General features: G+C 37.7%; 1 protein-coding gene across 9 annotated transcripts in view; it reads right to left on the reverse strand.

Moving 5' to 3' along the window:
• MAP3K4 (mitogen-activated protein kinase kinase kinase 4) overlaps positions 1-23567 on the reverse strand; it is a 154481-nt gene that overhangs the window by 58985 nt on the left and 71929 nt on the right. For all 9 annotated transcript variants that reach the window (XR_005010879.1, XM_036767180.1, XM_036767177.1 and 6 more), the window contains exons 3-4: positions 7786-9149; positions 3862-4104 (exon numbers count right to left, since the gene is read on the reverse strand). Coding sequence is in view for 8 of the 9 variants with exons in the window: in XM_036767180.1 (XP_036623075.1) it covers positions 3862-4104; positions 7786-9149 (1607 nt within the window). In the remaining variant the exon portion in view is untranslated. The remainder of the gene's footprint in view (positions 1-3861; positions 4105-7785; positions 9150-23567) is intronic.

Genomic DNA, 23567 nt, shown 5'->3' on the forward strand with positions numbered 1-23567 from the left:
TAGTGAAGCAACTGCCAAACTATTTCTTGATAAAGCGATGCTGGCTCTCTGTAATTAGTTTCCTCTTCTACGTGTTCATTAACCATCTCTTTAATCTAGAATTTTGCCAGGAATCAAAGTGTATTATCTATAGTTTGCAAATTCCATTATCTTCTCTATTGAAAATTGAGACATTTGCCCTTCTCCTATCTTCCTTCTCTATAGTCTTTTGAAAATTAGTGAGAGAAATCAGGAGTTACATTTCCCAGCTCTTTCAAGGATCTAATGACAGTTCATCTGACTTGAACTCTCCAGGGGCAGCTAGGTGCTTTCTTATTACATAGTCATTTTTCTCAGGTTATTATTTTTATTGTCTCAACTGTCTATACTGTCCAATCATTTTCTTTAGTAGAGAAAACAGAAACAAAATGAGAATTCGACAGTTTCAACTCTTCTTGTGTGCTATCACCATCCTACCCATCCCACTGGAGTCATCTATTTTCTTTGAGATGCTTCATTCCCCAATTTAACAAAAATGCAAAACAAAATCATTTTTATCGTGCTTGATTTTCCTCACCAAACTCAGTTTTACCAGAGCTTCAGCATTCCTGACCCATTTCTCGCACTACCAAGCCATACTTCTGATTCTCTGTCCTACCTAATCTTCCATCCTCTGAATATATTTGTTAAAAATCTAAGTTGATTGGTGAACTCCCTGCACATCATTATCAGTCTTCTTAGATAGCCTCTCCTTTTATTACTGTAATCAACTCTGTGGCCAAAATTTCTTTCTTCAGAGTGTTCTTTTCCTGTTGGGTCAATTTCCTCTATATAATTTTAATTGACTGGATCCTATCCATTCTTTCTCTGAATTCTTTGAAATATCCCCCCCCAATTTAGTGTCCATGATATATTAAGGTTACCTTTTATCTTTCCCCTTTGAATCTACCATAAACACTAAGATATACTGGTAGTTTCCTCCAAATATTTCCTATCATTTCTATTTTAATAACTAGCTTCTCCCTTTGGGTTAGAATCAGTCTGAGAATCAGTTTCCCATCAGTACACTATCTAACTTTTGAAGAAATTATTATTAAGGCAAATAAAACTTTCATTAGATACTTTATTCTTAGCATATAACTGACTATATATAAGATTCATCAACACTAAACATTTCTATATGGTTTGTGATCTGTTTTTCTAAGCTCGTTATTTATGTCTGCCTTCTAACCAAATGTTTTACAGTATACCAAAATCACAAAATCCCTTCTCTTCCTCCCTCCATTGATCATCACACAAACATTTTTCACTCCTCTCACCATCCAGCTCAAGGAATTCCTCACAAATATCTTCATATTTTACAATGTCACTCTATTATGCTTGTTATTTAATCTGTTCCTCTTGAATAAGCTATACCTTTCCATACTCCACTCACGATTTATGTATCATGATATGTCTTTATGATATTTAAGAGGTTGAATTTGCCTCTTTGCATTCAAGTCTCTAGTTTACCTTATTACCCACAGTGTGAGCTTTTTTCAGTCAGTTGAGGTCTATTTCCTCAAAGTGTGTTTTACTATCATCACTCTTCTTGAATTGTGCTTCTCTGTATAACGGATTCTCATCATAATATCTGTCTTTCCATAACACTCATGCTATTTTCTATGGTATCCAGCTTGGTTGACTTAAATGGGGCCAGTTTTTTTCCACTTCCCTTTATTTTCATTTTAATAATGGCTAATATTTACATAGACTTTAAGGTTTGCAAAGTGTTTTGCAAATATTATCTCATTTGATCCTCAAAACAACCCTAGAAGTAGGAGCTACTATTATTCTCCTTTTACAATAGTAGAAACTAAAGCTGAGAACTTTAGCGACTTCACCAGGGTCATACTACAATTAAGTGTATGAGGCAGGATTTAAAATCAAGTCTTCCTGACTGCAGGTCTATTACTCTACCCAACTATTTCACTTAGCTGCCTCTAAAAAACTGCCATCTAGTTTAGATCAGCAAATCCACGGGCAAATGTGTTTTCACTGAACCTTGCTGGTCATCCTTATATCTTAAACTGAGAAATCTGAATTTTGCTCTCTGACACCATCATCTTGATCAGCTTATTCACTTCTTATAGTCACCTTTCTTTTCTGAAACCTACCTTCAAGCAGAGTAGCAATGAAACCTATGTCTCTAGGTTTCACATGAATCATCAAAAGTGGGCAATAAGATTGAACAAGACTGAGGAGACTACCATGATGCAGGGCCATGTCTCAGAAGGACTGCATACACCTCAGTAACTCTAAGCAAGAGAGTCACCAAGCAGCATAACTTAACACTTCTTCCCTCTGATTAGTAGTGAGTGGCCATTCTCAGGTGGTATCTAGGGATTCTTATCATCATTCTGTGGTGTAGGAAATGCTGTCTCTTCTTCAGAGGCTCCAGCTCCCACGCTCTGTGGGAAATGTTTCAAACTTATTACGTAGCTCCAAAGGTTCATAGTCCATCTTTCCTTTCTTTTCTGAGCCCCATTCTCCTTGCCTTCTAGACCACCAGATTGTCTCATAACATTTTTTCCTTTGTTTTCTTTTTCAAGTATTTCTTTATTCTTTCCTTTTACCTTTGAGCCACCAAACTTTCTCTGTCCCCCCGTCACTACCAAATTTCTTCAAATTCCTGTCATTTAAAATTCCATCACTAATCTCTTCAAAGCCCCTTCAAATATCACCTCTACCATAGCATTTTCCAAAATCCCTCCAGTTTGAAGTCATTTAATCATCCTCAGGTCTCTCTAGGAAGGCCTTGGGTTCAAGTCTCATCTCTGACACATCCTGACTATATGACCCTGGGCAACTACCTAACACTGTAAGTTGCAGAGAAGGTCCCAACCTATACTGGGGTGGGGAGGAAGAGTTCCTTGTACCAGTGAAGTCACACATCAAATCCCTATTCTTCATCCAGATCTCTCAGAGCACTTTATTTGTATTTCTTCACACTTACATTCTTCCTTCTGTTAGAGTATTTGTATGCATATTTTATCTCACCTACTACATTGTAACCCCTTAGAGGGAGAACCGTTATATTATTCTAGTACCATCCACATGCTTTAAGCACAGCATGAACTCAAGTAAGATTAAATTGAATCATATAGTTCCACATTTTGTTTTACAGAAGAAGAAACTCAGGTTCAGAGGGGTGTGCTTATCAAAGATCCCTAGCTAAGAAGGAGGTTTTTTTTTCTAATTTTCAAAGCTTCTTCACTTATATGTTATTATACATAACAAAATTTTGTAGGCTTTGCAAATATGTTGTATTGGCTTTGGTGCACTGGTTTTTAATAAAAAGAGCTTTTCCCAAGGTTTAGTAGTCTGACACCCAATTCATATGTTGTATAAACCAGGAAGCAAAAGTGAAGGTAGTAAAAATGAAAAGCAGTAGATGGTAAAGAAAAGCTTTATGAACAGGCTCTGAGTTTTAGCCTAGTGATGAGCAGATAAAAAAGGGGAAGGGAGTATAAAAATACGGGAGATCCAAGCATGGAGTACAGAGTAATGAAAACCTAACACAGATCTACATTTTTACTTCTTGTCCAGTTTTCTTCACCACCTTATCATTCAATCCACAGGTGGAAACTCTTCAGACCCTAAGGAAAGTACTTTATACTAAACAAAGACACAAGATATTTTTCACAAACCTATCAAATTTTATTAAGACTATCTCATGCTATACTAAAATATGATTTATCATAAAGCATAAACATTTATTTATATCAATTACCCTTACAGTTCAACAATTAAAACAATTAAAGATTTGGCTTCACAAAAAGTTCATAACTGTACAAAATGACATGCTAATTGCTTTAAAAATTGTTAGTTTTAAATGCAAACCTGCTTAATACTCAAGAGAGATGGTTCCCCAGCAGGTCTCTGTTCCAATCTTAATTTGAGACACTCATGGATAACGTTAAGAAGCACTCGACAAAGGACCAAAAATGCAGGTTCAAATGAGGGTAAATCCATAGATTTCAGCTCTTCCCACGACACAGCGCTGCACTTTTGTTCTGATGAAGGTGTTGTATTTGACAATTGTATATAATCTGAACACAACATGGGATCTGGGAACTCAGAAAACTGTAACAGAAGTAAAATTAAACAAGATTAAGATTGTCCATAAGAAATTACCAAACTGTGTTAGGAGATGAATAGAAAATATCACCCCTTGGAATATACTGATAAATTTACACTGCCACTCTGATTTCACAGGGGAAATAATACTCGATAGGAAAGAGAGGTTTTGAGCTATTGCATTTTGGTTAAAGATCTATGAAACTAAAATGAAATAGGACTCAGCATTTTTTTTTCCTTCAAGAAAAGGCACTGTACAGAAAAAGAAAGAATCACAAGCTCTGCCCATTAGGAGAAAAGATATAGAGACTTGGTGGCTGGAAGCCCAGTCACTGAGGCCTTGTCCCTACTAGCAGGAAGATCTAGCTCCCAGGCTGCAAAGAGAGAATAACTTAGAAATAACTACCTCAAACTTCTGGGACATTTTTGCAGACGGGTGGTTGTTATGATGATGAAATGGATTGTATTTTAGGCATGAAACTAGAAACAAGTTCAAAACAGACGATATACCTGGGCCAGGAGATGCAGAAATTCACTAACTAAATTCAACAAATTGTCTACTAAGTACAGGGAGCTCTGATAGAAACTAGATATAAAAAAGTTAAAAACAAAAAAGAACAAGTATCTCTGCCCTCAAGGTGCTTACATTCTAACAATGACAAATGACATTTATACAGCACTTTTAAAGATTGAAAAGCACTTTATATTCATTATTGCATTTGGACTTCAGAACAACCCTGCAAAATAGGTGCTCTGAGGATTATCATCCCTATTTTACAGATGAAGAAACATCAAGTTATTTGCCCAAGTTCTCAGTATAAACAGAAGGATTTGAACTCTGGTCCTGACTTAAATTCTCTCTATTAAAAAATGCTACCTGTAAAAGAAATACAATGGTTTTGAATACTTTCTTGGAAAAATAAGCATCTGCAAATATTAATGATGACAAAACCAATCATCAAGTTATAACATGTATAAATCTACTATATATTTCTTCACAATGTAAGGATGATACCGTTAAAGTCATGTACATGTCCCATAAAATGAATATTTTCTGTAACATTACCTTTACTAAAAATTTTGGATACTGTATCCACAGAAAAGCTAAGACATATTTTGAATACATTCATTGACTATTAAAATAATTTCTTACCAATCAAAGAAATCTTAAAACTTCTCCCCAAATTCACCAGTACACTTAAAGTGGCTGAGTCAGAGTGGTGTTTCTTCATACTTTTATGTTGTAGAAAAAGTTAACATTTATATTGTGTTTTATAGTTTATAAAGCTTGTTGAATACATTGGCTCATTTGGCCATAATACTAACTGTGTGAATTAGAGAATGTATGTTATATTACTCCCTTTTTATTCCTGAGCAAACAGCCTTACAGACATGAAGTACTGATGATGAGGAGGATGACAGAATCTCACATTCATAAAGGCTGTACAGTTTACAAAGTTCTTTGCTCACAATAAATTCATAGTACCATCAATACAGACTTGAAAGGAATCTCTAAGAGTCATCTTGTCCAAACCCTTCATTTTACATGGAAGTCCAAAGAAGTTAAATATCTTGCCCAAGGACACAAAGGCAGTAAATGGTCAAAAAAGGATTTGAATACAGGTTTTCTGATTTCAAATCCAGTCCTCTGTCAACTGTCCTCATTCCTTTTCATCCTAGATCTGCTAGTAAAGGTGAAGTCAGGATTTGGAACCAGGGTTGGGGTTTTTTTTGGACACAGTTATGCCACAGTAGTCACTCATTGGGGATAGCAATGTAGTGTAGTTCAGGCCAACAGTCAGGAAAACCTGGGTTCAAAGCCCATCTCTTCCACTTAATAGCCATGTGGCCTTAGATAAGTCAATTCTCTCTTCTGAGCTTCAGTTTCACCTATAAAATACAGTTACTAAAACCTGTTACACCTAATTGTCACAAGGGTCAACTGAGATCAGGAAATGTAAGATGTTTTACCAACTTTTAATGCTTTACCAATGTTCATTATAATTAAAGTACTCTGTACTTTACTATATTACTCAAATTTATCTAATTTAATTATGCTTCAAGTAAAAATTAATATGTAATTCCTCCTTTGTGCATACATAGCACACCAGGGATCTCTGTAATGAATACACTGGATCAAATGTATATAATCTCTCACTTCAACTAAAAGAAGATGAACAAACCCATATACACCCCTTTACTATGGCCTTAGGCACCTATATACATTTAGAAAACTGTACATGCATAATATAAACTCATTTTAAATCAACTTATCTGTTATACAGATTTATCTTAGAGGTTCATCACCAAATTGACATGTACTACAAAAACAATCCTACTTACATAATAATGGAAGTGAAAGGGCCTCAGAGATCTATCTATGTTCCTAAAATATCTATGAACATTAGGACATACAGCTGTCAATACTTTTTAAGATTTCCAGGAGTGTGATTTAACAGTATCTCTTGTCAGTTCATTCCAGTTCTATCATCCTAACTGTAAAGAAGTTCTTAGGTATTAAAACATCAAGCCAAAGTAATTCCTATTTTGACTTAAGATTATTTCATCACTTAATTTTTAATCTGAAAATAGTAATAAAATACAGTAGAAAAGTTTATAGCAGATCTAGTATTTTATACTTCAGACTGGTGATATCTGTAATGTTAGTGAATTAGAAATTTTGGGTTCCTATTCTGACTACACCATTTCTGTGTGCATACACAGGTGGTGGTATTGGTATCACTGGTATCAGTACCGCCACCACCAAAACCACACGAATACACTGTGTTTATGATATGTAGTATACGTGGTTAGAAATGTCAACCCTTGCTCCTGTTCAAAGATAAAGATGTCTGCCTTTCCCCACAGGACCTCCTTTCCAACTCCAATTCCTCCTTCTAGTTTCATGTAGACCATATAGGAGGTATTATTTACAGCATCTTGTATGCTATCCTCATTTTAATTTATCTCAACAGCATGTTAGCCAGCAGTCAAGGGAAGGACAGGAGATCCTGAGTCAGAACACCTGAGTTTCAACCCAAGCTCTCCCTCTTCCTGAATGTGTCACTCTAGACAAGTCACTTAACCGCTTTTGGTCTCACTTTCCTTATTTGCAAAATGGAGGGTAGAGACTTGGTGACCTCTAAGGTACTCTCTACTTTAAATCTATGAGCCCTGCCTCCGCCAGCAGCAGCAATGTAATGTTAGATCAAAGTGAGTTTTCTGTTAACTATGAAACCTCCACTCACGCTCATCTCTTTTCATTTTGTCCTCATTTCATCTGTCCTTCTTTAGGCTACTTCTGAATTGCTGGATTTTTCCCCACTAAGTATACCTTTCACTTTGTTTAGTGTCCTTCTTGTAGATCAATTTGTACCAGACATCTTGAATTGTTTTCTATTATATATCATGTAGACTATTTTTTACCCTACAAAATGTTTTAAGATTTTTATTCCATTAATTTTTACTGAACAAAAATAGGGTATTTAAATTTTATTTAAATTATTCACTTAAAATGTAGAACTTTTAAGCTACAAAGTAAGATAACTAACAATTATTTATGGAAAATGTGAAAAAATATACCACTATGAAGAGATAAATACTAAATTAATAAAACATACATTTTAACCAACAAGAAACATGAAATCATGAAAACTACAACCTTTTTAGTGTCAATCAGAAACCTACCTCCAATGGATGATCACTCTTAACCAGTGCTATACGGGCCCTTTGTAAAGAACCATCCATTAGCTTGTGAAGTCTTAAAATTAATTTCCTCAAACCCATCTGTTTGAGTGCTTTGTCTACAAATGGTCTATATATAGAAGTCAAACAGTATCTACTATAGCCTGCTTCAGCACTGTACTCAGACACTCCCCAGCCAACCGATTCATCTTCAGATTCAATTCTGTCAAACTTCTTTGAAAAATGGTCCTGTGGCTGAAGGTCAAAACTGCTCTCCACAGCCTGCCTGAAGTCCTTTACATTCTCATCCAGGACATGTTCTTCTTCACTTTCATCGGTGGTAGTTTCCAATTCCTTCACTTCTCCTTCTGTGTCACTTCCCTCCTCCTCTGGTTCATTGCCTTTGGATGGTCGAGGAGATGGTATTTCAAACACTGGCCAGCCAATGTCAGATAAATTCTTGATGCCCAAAACAGTTCCCATAATCCTTAGTTTCTGATTTAAGTCTTTCGTAATGTTTAGCCACAGACAGAGTGCCTGCACCCTGTCTTGGAAATCTTTTGCAGCATATTTTTCATAGTCCTTTTGAAGAGCCTGCAAAGAGGGATAAAGTGCTTCTATGTATTCAAGCAGCTCCATTATCCGCTTTACCTGCTCAAATGAGACTCGCTGGCGTTGGAGATGTTCATGATAATTTGAATAACCCATAGCAGTGGCTCCATGGGGTGCTCTGCACTGCCCTTCCACTGAAGTACCATTAAAACTAGCTCCATTTCTCACACAGGCAAAATTCCCATAATCTACTTTGAATGTGAGGATTTCATTGATAATATCTGGGATGGCTTGGCGGGCAGTATACAAAAAAAGGTCCTGATCATTAATGGTCCGTCCTGCATGCCAGGCTTGTAACTCAAGCCAAATGAGTTCATTGGATCGGTTAAACCAGAAAGCAGATGTGTTTTCCTGTCCTCTCTGCTCCCTGTCTTTTTTCTTTGAGACTGAGGTAAGCTTTAGTAGAAGTCGTAAAGTTTCAAAGAATTTTAAGCGTTCCAAAGGACAATCAGTCCTAGAAGTCTGGCGTGCAGTTCTGGCTATAGGTATAGGCATAGAAACCGGAAGCTTAGCATTGCTACAGCCAAGGCTGAGGTAAGGCTTATTGAGATCAACATCCGGAATTGATTTTTTTGGCAAAGATCCACCCACTGAGTCTAACATGAATGAGCACTGTACATTTTTTTTATGATCCCGTTCTGTTGTTCTAAGAGTGGCTCGGATCTTTTTCTCTTGCTTATAGCTGTGTTCTTCCACATTCTCTACTGTTTTGCCAATATCTTTGTGAGGAAGCTGATTTGGTGCATTCATTTTTTCTATTAAAAAAGAAAAACAGAACAAAACAACATTAACTCTAAAAGTATAAATACCAATATAAATGAGGTAGGCAAGTGAAAACGTGGACTTGGAGTCAGGAAGATCTAAATCCAAAGCCTGCCTTAGACATTCAGTAACTATATAGCTCAGGGCAAATAAATTAACCTCACTCAACCTCAGTGTCCCCTCTGTAAAATGGGGATAATAGCCCTTCCTCACAGGATTGTTGTAAGGATCAAAAGAGATTAAACATGTAAAGAGTGCTGCAAACATTAAAGTGCTATACATATATTAGCTATAATTATTATATAAACTATATTATTACACTATATTCAAGATAATAAACCTAAAGTCATAACTGGTCATCAATATTTCTAGACCAACAAATATTTTTAAATAATCCTGATACTTTTACAATTTCCTATCCTTTTATGTATTACTCCAAACTTCTAGATTCTGAAAATTAGGTGGAAATTTATGAGTTGTCAAAAATTTCCAAATTGTCAGCTTTTATAAGACTTTGATTAATCTTTTATAAAGCATGATAAATGCTTTTTATGCTTTCTTTCTATATTAATGGTGATTTCAAGCTAACTTCCCTCTTCTATATCCCAAATTACAGATGTCATACGCTAAAGCAAGAAAATATAGGCATGCAAACCAACAGACACAGATTCACCAACATTTCACTAATTTTTGCAAAACTTAAAAAAAACAAGTGACAAGAAAGATATGTTCAACTTATTTTGATTCATTTAAGTACTTTTTAAAGCACTGACAAGTACACAGGTGCTAGTAACTTGCCTGAATGTAATAGTATAACATTCATAAGCAGCATCTTTCTGCATCCTACTTTTATATTGAGTATTTAAAGGCATAGTTCAATACTGAAAGGATGCAAGATCTTGAATTGATACAATGCTGCTTACCTTGCTGCCCCTGCTGATTGATCTGTTCACAATGAAATAAGAGCTCTGGGGGAAATAAGTGGAAGAAGAATAAATAGCTTAGAAGAGAAAGTGGTAAACCTTACCTAAGTAATGGACTCCCTGAAAACTAGAACAGATGAAACAGAAATCAATTATTCCATGAGACAATAGGAAATATTAGAACAAAAGACTGAAAAAATAAAATTTAAGATATCTGATATGTAAAAAAAAAAAAACCAAATGACCTGGACAGCAGGTCAAAGGGAAAACAATTTAAGAACTGGATTTCTTGAAAAACTATGACTTAAAAAAAAAAGCCTGAACATTGTTTCAAGAAATCTTAAATTAAAACTGACCAGATCTATTGGAATTAAAGAGCAAATGAAGATAAAAAGAAATCTACTTATCACCTCCTGAGAGAAACCACAAAAGGAAAAAAGTCCAAGGAATGTTGTAGTAAAAATTAAGAGTTCCCACAACAAAGAAAAAAAACACTGCAAGCATCCAGAATATCTGAATATCAAGGGACTGCTGCCAGACTCACCTGGCAGCTTCTAAATGAGGGGAGATTCTGGAATATGCTATTTCAAAGGCAAAAGACACTGACTTACAACTAAGAACAATTTACCTGCAAAGCTGAGCATCTTTTTGCATATGTTTGTATTTATCCTGTGTATGTTTTTATATGTATTTATTGTCTCTCCCATTGGAATGTAATTTCCATACCAACAGAGATGGTTTCATTCTTTGCACTTGTTTCCCCAATACTTAACACAATGCTTTGGAATAAAGGAGAGGCTTTATAAACATTTGCTGATTTTAAAAATCAGCAAATTAATAATCCCCTAACATACCCTAAAAGTGGGAATTTTGGAAATCAAAAGACAGAACAAAATAAAATTAATATTTAGATGATAAGATAAACAACGCAGAACTGATTTTTAACAAAGTATTTCTGATGAAAAAATCATAGCTGAATAGGGTTTTTGAACTACAAACAAAAGCATTAAGAGAAATGAAACCTAGAAAGGTAAATTTATTTGAAGAAATAAAAAGGATATAGTGTTAATATTTTAATAAAGGGAAACTAAACAAGTGTCCCTTCAGAATCCTAATGTCCTTTAGGGGTGGGAGAACTGAGGGAGTGCCAGTCTTTGACTGACACTGCTGACCATCCCTCCTCCCCTTGATACTTTCCTCTTTCTAGTATTTAGCACACTACTCTATCCTGATTTTCCTCCTACTTATCTGGCTGCTTCCCTCTGTCTCTTTTGCTGGATCTTCATTTGGGTCAAGCCATGGGTGTTCCACAGGGCTATGTCCTAGGCCCTCTTCTCTACTCCCTCTATATTATTCCACTTGGTGATCTCACTACCTCCCTTGGATTCAATTATCACCTCTATTTTGATGATTCTCAAATCTCCTTATCCAGCCCTAACCTCTCGGATGACCTTGCTCTTGTATCTCCAATTGCCCCTTAGATATATCTCAAATTAGACATCTAACACACATCTTAAACTCAATATGTCCAAAATTGAACTCCTTATCTTTTTTCCCAAAACCTCCCCCAGCTTTCCAAACTTCCCTATTACTATTGAGAGTAGCACCACCAACATCCCAGTCTCTCCTGTTTGAAACCCAGGAATTATTCTCAACTCCCAACTATCTCTCACCTTCCAAATCTGATCTCTTCCCAAGGCTAGTCAATTTCATCTTTGCAACATCTCTCCAAAATGCTCCCTTCTTTCCTCTGACACTGCCACCACTCTAGCACAGGCCCTCATTCCCTCAAAGTGTGGATTATTGCAATAGCCTGTCGGTGGGTGTGCCTGCCTCAACTCTCCCCACTCCATTCGTCCACCAAAGTGATTTTCCTAAATTGCAAGCCCAGCCATGTCACCACCTCCACCTCAAATCAGTAACTCCAGTAACTCCCTATCACCTCCAAAATCAAATACGAAATCTTCTGTTTGGCATTAAAATATAACTGGCATAATTGGCATCCTTATAACTTAGCCCCTCTGCCATTTCCAATCTTCCTTCACCTTTTAGCCCCCCACATATTCTGATGCAGTGAAATTGGCCTTGTGGTTCTTTCAACAAGACAGTTTGTCTCTAGGCTCCAGGCATTTTCACTCACTGTCCCCCCATGCCTAGAATACTTATGCCCCTCACTTCCAACTACTGCCTTCTCTGATTTTATTCAAGTCCCAGATAAAATCTCATCCTCTACAGGAAGGCTTTACAGGAAGCCTTTCCCAATCCCTATGATTCCCAACATCTTCCCTCAGTTGATTATTTTTTATTTATCTTGCATATAGCTTGTCTGCACATATTTGTTTCCATGTTATTTGTCCATCAAATTATAAGCACTCTGAGAGCAGGGATTGTCTTTTGTCTTTCTTTGAATCCCGAGTGCCACTTGGCACAAAGAGTAGTAGGGGCTTAATAAAAATTGAATGACTAAGAAAAACAGAGGTCCTGGGGGTAGACTGCTCATATTGTGAGAGTATGAATTATGAAAAAGAGGAGAGGTAAAAGAAATTCTCTGGTATAGAAAGGATGGAACTGAGTATTTCATAAGAAGAGTTGTACAAATGGAGAGGGGGAGAGAGAGGAAAGGAGGGAGGAAGGGGGGGGGAGAGAGAGAGAGAGAGAGAGAGAGAGAGAGAGAGAGAGAGAGAGAGAGAGAGTGAGTTTAGTCTAAAAATACATAAATTCAGTAGGGAAATAAGCAAGGATGATGGTAGAGGATAAGGGGAGGAAAATACCAGGGAGGATAAAATCCCAAGGAAAACATTCTTCCAGACACTGAAGGACAGAATAAAAGGGGGGAATAGAAGGAAAACAAACCTAAAATGTAAGGGGGTATCCATCAATTGAGGAATGGCTAAACATACTATGTTACTATATGCTAAGAAACTATGAAAAAGATAATGTCAAAGAATCCTGAGTAAAATAAATTGATGGAGAGTGAACAGAACCAGAATAATCCTTAAAGGACAACATTATAAACAACTTAAAAAGACTTAAGAAACTTTGGAAATGATCACTACATCTCCAGAGGATCTGATGAATTTGTGACAGAGCACTCAAAGTATAGAAAAAAGTGACGTACATTTTTGGATATGGCCACACTTGACTATGCTTATATGTTATAAGAGTTTTCAATTTTTTTTCTGTTATTTTCTTGGTTTTTAATTGGGGACAGGCATAGTTTTGAAAGTGATAGATGAGATTACATACTTTAAAAAACAAGCAGTAGGAAATAAGAGATCCAAAGTTTCATACACAATACTCTTAATTGTGTTCCATTACATATATGGAAATGCCCTTTTTTGGAGCTTAAGTTGAGAATTTTAAAAAATGTTAAAGAGAGAGTAGAGATGGATTAGAATGGAGAGACTTAAGTCAGAAGACCAATTTAGAGGCTGTTGAAATAATCTAGAGAGAAGTGGGAGAGCCTGGACTAAGGTGGTACCTCTGTTAGTACAAAGAACTGATCAATGCAAGAAATGTGATCACTGATTCAATATACAAGGTGAGGAAAAGTGAGGAGTTAAGGATAACAACAACTTTAAAACCTGATCAAACTGGAAAAAGTGGTGATAGAAAGAACAAAGTAAAAAAAAGTAATTTATCAAAAAACTAAGTAAATTTTTATTTACTAAATTTAATTGGAATGGTTATCATTGGTAATCTCTTGCTTTTAGGTTATTTTATTTATTTAGATATTTGAGGTATTGTTTTAAGATATCTACGCAGCCCTTGTGGAAAATATATTTCTTCTTTTGAGTCTTTCCTTGGACTTTTTAGAGTTACTATCTCCTCTTTTTTTTCTTATATTAATAATATTTAATAAGGCTTTACTTTCTTAAGCTTCTCTCCAATATGATTTGGTTTTCAGCCTGAAGGCCTTCACAACTTAATTATATCTCCAATGTGAATTCTCAGATGTCCATTAAGTCCTATTCTTTGGCTAAAACCTTTTCTGCATTCATTACATTCATAAGGCTTCTTACCAGTATGAACAGTCTAGTGTTGAGTAAGGTGTGCTTTCTGGCCAAAGGCCTTCCCACATTTCTTTCATTTATAAGGCTTCTCTCCAGTGTCAATTTTATGATGTCTGTTAAGCTGTGTGCACTTGGTGAAGGCCTTCCTATATTCATATAGTTTCTTCCCAGTGTGAATTCTCTGATGTTCAGTAAGTCCTGTGATCAGAGGGAAGGCCTTCCCACATTCATTGCATGCATATGCTTTCTCTCCTGTATGAATTCTCTGATGTCCAATAAGTCCTACGCTTTGCCTAAAAGCTTTTCCACGTTCATTACATTCATACAGCTTCTCTCCGGTATGAACTGTCTGATATTGTATAAGGTGAGCTCTCTGACGAAAGGTCTTCCCACATTCATTGTATCCACATGGTTTCTCTTCATTATGAAGTCTCCGATGTCTATTAAGTCTCTAGCTGAAAGCCTTCCCACATTCCTTACATTCATATAGTTTCTCTCCAGTATGAATTCACTGATGTCCTGCAAGACCAGCGATTAGGCAGAAGGCCTTCCCACATTCATTACATTCAAAAGGTTTTTCACCAGTATGAATTCGCTGATGTTCAGCAAGTCCTGTGATCAGACAAAACGCCTTTCCACATTCATTACAACCAAAAAGTTTCTCCCCAGTATGAATTCTATTATGTTGTTTAAGATCTGCCCTATGACTGAAGGCTTTCCTACATTCATTAAGTTTCTCTCCTGTACAAATTCTCTGATATTCAGGAAGTCCTGTTCTCTGACGGAAAGATATCCCACATTGATTACATTCAAAAAGTTTCTCTCCAGTATGCATTCAGTTAAGTTGTTTTGGATCTGCCCTCTGAGTGAAGGCATTTCTACATTCATTGCATTCATAAGGTTTATCTCCAGTATGAATTTTCTTTTCTCATGTTCAGTAAGTTGTGAGCTCTGGCAGAAAGTCTTCCCACACTGATTACATTTATAAGGTTTTTCTCTACTACGAATTTGCTGATGCTGAGTAAGTCCTGCTCTCTGGCAGAAGGCCTTATCATACTCATAAGCTCTCTCTCCAGTATGAATTCTCTGATGTCAAGTAAGCTGAGAACTTTAGCAAAAGGTCTTTCTACATTCCTTACATTCAAAAGTTTTCTCTCCACTATGAATTCGCTGATGCTAAGTCCTGTTTTTTGGCAAAAGGCCTTCCCATAGTCATTACATTCATAAGCTCTTTCTTCAGTATGAATTCTCTTATGTCGAGTAAGTTGTATGCTCTGACAGTAGGCCTTGCCACATTTATTTGGCTCATAAGGTTTCTCTCTAGTATGAATTCTCTGATGTTGAATAATCTGTGTGCTAAGGCAGAACAGCTTCCCACATTCATTGCATTCATAAGGTTTCTCTCCAGTATGAACTGTGTGATATTGAGTAAGCTGTGAATTTTGGCAGAAGGCCTTCCCACATACATTACATTCATATCTCCCCTCTATGAATTACCTGATGTTCAGCAAGCTGTGAACACCATCAAAAGGCCTTCCTGCACTCATGACATTCATATGGCTTCTTTGCAGCATGAAATGTATGATACTCAGTAAAGTCAAATTTATAACCAAAGGGTTTCCAAAGTTCATCATACTTGCCCTTTTTAAGTATGTCCAATTTATGGAGACCCTTCTCTTCACCATCCTGCTGTTTCTCTAAAATGGAATCAAGTTTCCAGGCTTCTCCCATCTTGGAGACATAGGGATCATGCCCTGTTAGTCCTTCCTGAAATGATTCTTCAATAGCAAAGCCCAGTTTTAGCAGTGGCTCCTTGTTTTTGTGTGTAGTTTCCCAATCTGCATAGCTACTTCCTGGGATTCTCCCCTGCGCATCTAAGGTCCTTTCCCTCTCTCCGGTTGGCAGATGATGTCTGGACTGGAAACGGCAAACCCCAGGCAGACCTGGTTTCCATAGTTCTCCAGCATCACCTCCCAGTACAGCTCCTTCTGGTCAAAGCCCAGGTGGCCCCACTCCTCCCAGGCAAAATCCATGGCCACATCCTTGAAGGGCACTGACCCCTGGTGGGCCCCAGTGGGGAGGCACTCTGAGGCCATCCAGTGCTTCCTGACCTCCCTGGGGAAACAGGCCAGGATAATAACACAAACCCTAGCCCCCAGGACATTAGCCAGAGCAACCCCCGCTGGGCAGGACTGCTCCCAGGGGCCCCCAAGCACCAGCCCCAGACTAAGCTACTATCTCCTTCTTTCAGACAATCTCTAGATCTATAGTAATTTTAATCTAATTTAACAAAGGTGTGGTATTTAAAAATTTCTTCTCTCTCCAACTTTAATTCTGAATTGGGGGTTTGTGCCAGGGGCCAGGTTACACCTTCTCCTATATTTTTGCATTGGCTGGTTGGCCCTACTCAGTTCCCTGAATTCTTGAGCTATACTCAACCTCCTAGGATCTCTGAGGTACAGAGCACTAGATCTTTAGGGTCCTTTATGGTATCACAGGGTAAAGGGCTAGAGACCTGGAAGCTCCTGAACACTTGAACAGTTAAAAACAAGGTAGTTTGGGAAGAAGGCCACTAAGGAATGGAAGAACGGGAATGGGAGTGAGATCAGGAAAGACCTCATATATAAGATAGTGTCTGAGTTGCATCTTAATGGACTTTATGAGTTATAGATAAAGAGGGAGTACATTCCAGACATGTGGACAGCCAATGTAACTAATATGGTAATGTCTGAGTAGAAATAAAAGAGATCAGATGCAAAAGATGTGATCATTGATTTGATAGGAAGAGCAAGAAGCCAATGCAAAGACACAGAGGTGGGAGAGTATCCTATGCCCTCTTTTCCTAAGAGAGGCCAGCTTGGTAAAAAGCAGAGGATTGTCCAATGAGGTTTTAAAAAGCTAAACAGAGGAGTTTATATTTGATACTAGAAGCAATTGGAAGCCACTGGAGTTGACTGACAGCAGACATCTGGTCAGATCAAACCTTAGCAAAAATTACTTTGACAGCAATGTATAGCCTTGATGGACCAATACTTGATGGACAAGTTGCTTAATGGTAAGAAACTTGAGACAGGAAGAGCAATTTGCAAGCTACTGCAATAATCCAGGCAAGAACTAATAAGGTCTGAACGAAGGGGGTAGCTATATTGGGAGAAGGGATTGTATGCATAAAATGTTATAAAAGGGAAAAACAAGAAGATTTAGCAACTGATTGGATCCTGTAGAGTGAGAGAGAAATGAGGATTACATAATAATCCGAAGTTTATGAACCTAGGAGATTGGAAGGATAGTGACACTTTCAAGAGAAATACGGAAGTTTATCTGAGGGAATAGTTTTAGACATAGTGCATGTAAGATATCTCCAAACTTCCCATCTGAAATGTCAAATATGCAATTAATGATGTGAAAGTTCAAGAGAGGATAGGGTTGGACATGTACATATTCATGTATTTATCTATATATAGATATGTCATCTGCATAGAAATAATAGTGAAAACCATGGAAGAGAATGAGGTTTCCAAATGAGAGAATGCAGAGGGAGGTAAGAATGACTGAAAAAAAACCTTGGGGAACAGTCAATTTAAGGGAATGACTTAGATGACAAGCCAGCAAAGAAGACTGAGAAAGAAAAGCGAGACAAGTAGGAGGCATATAGGAGAAAACAGTGTTATGAAAATCCAGAGGAGAGTATCCAGGAGGACAAGGTGTTGTCAACAGTGTCAAATGTAGTAGACAGGTCAAGAAGGTTGAAGAATAAGAAAAGATGACCAGACTTGGCAATTAAGAAATCACTAATTCTGAAGACAGCAGTTTCGGTTGACTAATGAGACTGGAAGCCATATTGCACAGGGTTGAGGAGTGCAGAGAACATATAGGTAGAGAGTGTAGATAGTTTTTTCAAGGAGTTTGGCTAAGAAAGGGAAGAAAGAAAGTAAGAGGAATGTTTGAGTAGATGGTATGGTCTAGTGAAGGTTTTTGCTGTTGTTGAGAGAGAAACAGGCAAGTTTAAAGTTAGTAAAGAAGTAACCAGCTGAAGAGAGATCACTGAAGATTCAAGAACAAAAAGGATGACTGAGAATGCAACCTGGAGAAGGTGGGATCAAGGGCACATGAGGAAGCCAGGCAAGGAGTCTGGGGAAAACAAGGCAAGAGTAGGAGTTTGTTTTTATAAGCTAAATTCATTAGAACTTGCATTACTTTCTTTTGTTAAAATAAATGTCCAGTGACATAAATTTTCCCAAGGACTCTGTTAGCCATAATGAATAAATCCTGTTTCACTACTAATATTTTCTTCAATAAAATTTTTTATTGATTCCATGATTTGGTTTTTAATCCATTAATTAAGATAATATTATTTAATTTTCATTTAGTCTTTCATTTTTATTTCACTTATTTTACAAGTAATTAGAATGTTTTCTATTATGATTTATAAAAGATGTTTATTATTGAACAATTTTCATAAAGCATATGAACGAGGCTGAAAAAATAAGTATATTCCTTAAGATTCCCATTATATCTAGTTTTTAAAACATTCTGTTGTAATTCCTAATTTCTTGTTTATGTGCTAGATTTACCTGAGTCTGACACAGACCCATAGTCAAATGGCCAATGTTAGGGGACGAGATTTAAACCCAGGTTTCTTCTGACTACAATCCCATCATTCTTTGCATTATACTATATTGTTTCAGTGACTATGGAATGTTTTATTTTGGTATTATCAGACTGCCACAATGATATTAGTAGGGAGTTGGTCTCAGAGTCAAAGCCAGTTTAAAGGCCTCAGATAAAAGCCAATTGGCTATAAGCCACTTAAATTTCTCACTGCCTCAGGCAACTCTAAAACTCTAAATTGCTGAGCATGTGCTAAACTGCTTTAGTAGAGGATATTTCCTTAATGAGAATCCCCTAAACCAATGAAATAGAAATATCAGGGGAATAAATCACCAGATTAGTATTTCTGACTTAGTAAATGTTTAATAAATATTTAGTGAATCACTGATTTTTTTATAAAGTCAAGTAACGTCAATAAGCATTTAAGTACTTCCTAGCACTATGCTTAGCTCTGTGAATACAAAGAAAGGCAAAAATATTCCCTTGCCCTCAAAAAGCATGTATTTTAATAAGGGAGAAAAACCTGTAAATAACTGGAGTACATTAGACTGTAAGCTCCTTGAGGTCTGGGACTGTCTTTTGATTCTTTTTGTATCCTCAGTGCTTAGTACCTGGCACATAGCAGGCATGTAATAAATGTTTTTTAATTGACTGAATGGAGATAAACAATATATGGAAGATAATCACAAGCAGTAAGGAGGACTGTGTGGCATTTTACCTGAGTCTTGAAGGAAGCCAGAGAAGCAAAGGTGGAGTTGAGGAAGGAAAACACTTCAAGCCTTAAGAATGGCTAGTACAAAAGAATGGAGACCTCAGAGGGCATGTCACTAAGAACAGTATAAAGGTCAACGTAGCCGAACTGTATGGTTTGTGCAGGGAAGTAAATTTTACCAAAGCTGGAAAGGCAGGAAAGGTAAAAGAGAGATGCTTGAATTGGCCAAATGGGGGCGGGGGAAGTATCAATGTCAAACACACCTTGGAAGTATCACCTTGGCAGCTAAGCGAGAGATAGACTGGAGTGGAGAGACTTTAGGCAAGAACAGCTGGAAGGCTATTGCAGTATTTCAGATACAAGGTAATGAGGACCAGACCTAGTATTCTGACTAAGTAAGGAGATGAATGAGAGATATTATGAAGGTGGAAACCATAAGATCTGGCACTAGACTAGAGATGCAGAGTAAGTGGGAGGGAAGAGCTGAGAACGAAAATGAGCTTGAAAACCTGGGTGACATAGAGGATGGGGATGGTGGTACCCTCGACCATAATAAGAATGAACAAGGAGAGGAACTGGGAGATAATGAGTTCTGTATATGGAAGCTGAATTTCAAATGCCTGATAGGCAGTTGGTGATTCAGGACCAGAGCTAAGGAGAGAAAGTAGGACTGAATATATAGGCCTAGGAAGTCAAACTCTGAGTAACTGGGAAAAAAAAAAAAACAATAAATGTTCTACAAACGATAATTAAATATATTTTCTCCCTCGCTGTAGAGAATAAGTGGAAAGTTAGAAAAATAGGAAGGCAGGTGGGGGGTGGGGAGGTGGGGGGAGGTGAGTTCAGTTTTGGAAATTTTGAGTTTGAGAAGCCTCTGTGACATCCAATTCAAGATGACCAAAAAGCAAAACTATAGCATATGAGAGACTGACGTAGGACACAGAGACACAACAATCATCACCGTAGAGATAAATGAATCCAGCAGAGCTAATGAGCTCTTAAATAATATAGCATAGGTAAAAGATAAGAAGGCCCAGGACAGACTTGGGGGAAACCCAGGATAAATGAGTGTGACATATATGAAGAGCCAGCAAAGGAGAATGAGAAGCCACTAGACATGAAGAGATTGAAGACAAGAGAGTGGGGATGATAGAGGTTATCTACTCAAGAATATGAGAGAGGAGGAGCTCAAAGTTGCTTGGAGAGGAACTGGCCTGGGCTAGAAAAAGGGCCATCTTCTTGTGAAAAAAACAAACAGCAAAGAGATGTTTGGTGTCAGATAGGAAGAAGTTCACTACAAATGGCCCCAACTTTTTTGGTGAATATCAATTAATCAACCAATTAATATTTATTATCTACTATGTGTCAAGCACTATGCTGAGCCCAGGTGATACAAAAAGAGGCAAAAACCAGTCCATTTTAAAAGCAGGAAGGCATTAGAAGTAAGACAGGTTAGCAAAGGCCTAGTAAAAGATGGGATTTTAGCTGGGACCTGCAGGAAGCCACAGAAGCCAGGAGGCAGAGATGAGAAGGGAAAGCATTCCAGGCATGGGCGCAGACAGAGAAAATGTCTGGAGCCTAAGTTGTTCATGAACAGCCAGGAAGCCAGTGTCACTGGATAAAAGAACACATATTGGGGAATAAAGTATAAGAAGACTGGAAAGGTAGGAGGAGGCTATGTTATAAAGGGCTCTGAATGCCAAACAGAGCGTTTTGTATTTGCTCCTGGAGGCAACAGGGAGCCCCTGGAGTTTATTGTGTAGGGGGTGACATGATTGGACCTGCATTTTAGGAAAATCACTTTTGGTGGCTGGAGAATGGATTGGAGTAGGGAGAGATTTAAGGCAGGCCGACCTACCATCAGGCTATTGCAATAGTCCATCTGTGAGGTGATGATGGCCTGAACTGAGGTAGTGGCAGTGGCAGTGTCAGGAGAGAAGGGGGGTGTAACTGAGAGATGTTCTGAAGGTGAAATTGACAAGCCTTGGCAAGAGACTGGATGGGGGGGCGTGGGGGTGGGGGTGGTAAGAAATAGTGACTCCTAGAGGTTTTGAGCCAAAGAAGAATGTTGGAAGGAGGAGGAAGGTTTAGAAAGAAAGACTATGAATTACATTTTAGACATGTTGAGTATAAAGTGTCTACTAGATATCTAGTTCACGATGTCTGGAAGGCAGTTGAGGATGCAAAACTGGAGGATCGGCAGAAAGGCTGGGGCAGGATAGGCAAATTTCAGAATTATCAACATAGACATGATAATTGAATCCATGGGAAGTGATGAGATCTCCAAGTAATGCAGTATAGAAAGAGAAAAGAGGGTCCAGGACAAAACCCTGAGGGACACGTATGGTTAGATAGGGAGAAGGATCCAACAAAGGAGCAGTTCAGATAGAAAACAGGAGAACCAGGAGAGAGGAGAGTTCCTAGTATGAGGCAAAGTTCTGTTTGGAATAGCCAGTGTCGTGAGTGGGGCATAATTAAGGAAGAGAATGACCCTGATCCTCCCAGCTGCTAGTGCCCTTTTCCCAAACCATCTTGTATTTATTTTTTATTTTGTATGTATATATATACACACATACAAAGTACATCCATACATATGTAAATACATCTATCCACACATAAGTACATCCATTCACACAGTATAAGTACATCCGTACATATGTAAGCGCATGTGTGCGCGTGCACACACACATACACACCCTCCTCCTTTCTCACCTGGCTATACAACTTTGTGACTTCTCCAACTCCACCATGCCTCAGGAAGCTTATTATTGGGAGAATCTTATTATGCAGCAAGATCCCTTTGGTCTTGGTACTCTACCTCATCACCAGCCTTTGCTGTTCTGAGAGGAAAACTGGGTGAGGGGAGGTATGAGCAAACCCTCCATTTTAGGAGGGAGCTTAGTTCAGAGCATCTCCCTATTTCTTACCTGGCTGAACTATTTTATGATTTCTCTGACTTCTAGCCACCTTCTTCCCTCTCAACCTCTTTACTACTCACTTTTATATGTTGTCTTCCCTCATTATATATAACCCAAGCTCCTTAAGGGCAAATATAAATTTTGAAAAAGATAAGCTAAATTACCCAAGTCTTAGAACTGAGATGTATAGAATGCCTTGCATGACAAGTCCCAATCACAGCACCACCAAGTTCATAACAACTTAAGTATGACTAAGGAAGAGCTGATCACTCAAATTGTTAATAAACATAAATTACAGTTAAAAAAATAAATGATAGTTACTTTAACAACTTTCCCAAATACCCTTAATAAATGTCAAAAATGAATGTGTAAAAAAACCCTATAAAATGAAACAAAATAACTAGTTACAAGGAATATAGTTGATTATTTTAAGACAAATCTGAAATTAGTCAACTCCTATAGTACCCCACCCCCACACCTTCATGCTCTTCTTTTTCCCATGTGCCATTTTGATGGGTTTCGTCAGTGTGAGTATTCCTCTCCCACCAGATCACAACTCCTCTAGGACTTTTCTTCTTATTTGATTCTTGTCCACAAGAGTTTCTCCACAAATCCTCCTTAAAGGACACAGTCAGCGTGAGACTATTTAATTCTTATAATGTTACAGAGGAAACAAGGGTCCCTTTGTCAGTAAGAATTCTTACTACACAATTAGTCTGCCTACCTCCTCATAGGGTCATAAAGAATTAGGGAATCCTAGAGTTGGAAGGTACCTCAGCGAGGACTAGCCCATTTCAGGACAAGAACAGAACAGCATTGACAAAACACATAACCAGATGTGATCAACCAGATGTTGCTTTACGATCTCCAATAAGAGCACTGAATTCCACTCCTTACACAGCCCATTCTACTCTAGGATACCTCTAATTGTTAAGAAGTTTTTCCATACTTCAAGACTAAATTTGCCTCCCTGCAACTTCTACCTGTTCTTCCTAGTTTTTCCCACTGGGGCCAAATAAGTCTAAGTCCCCTTGCTTTCCCCACCCCCAATCCACCAAAATTCAGAGCTATTTTGTTTTCCCTTTTCCTGCCTCAAAGTGGCTACTGGAACAGAAGAATGACAGGGTACACCCCTTAGTTTAGTAGGGAGACAGTCAGCAAGTACAATTCTTTGTACTTTGATATAGAGTATTATCACATCTTGCCATTTGCCCTACCACTTCATCCTAAGGTC

This window comes from Trichosurus vulpecula, chromosome 7, assembly GCF_011100635.1.
Source record: "Trichosurus vulpecula isolate mTriVul1 chromosome 7, mTriVul1.pri, whole genome shotgun sequence".
NCBI lineage: Eukaryota > Metazoa > Chordata > Mammalia > Diprotodontia > Phalangeridae > Trichosurus > Trichosurus vulpecula.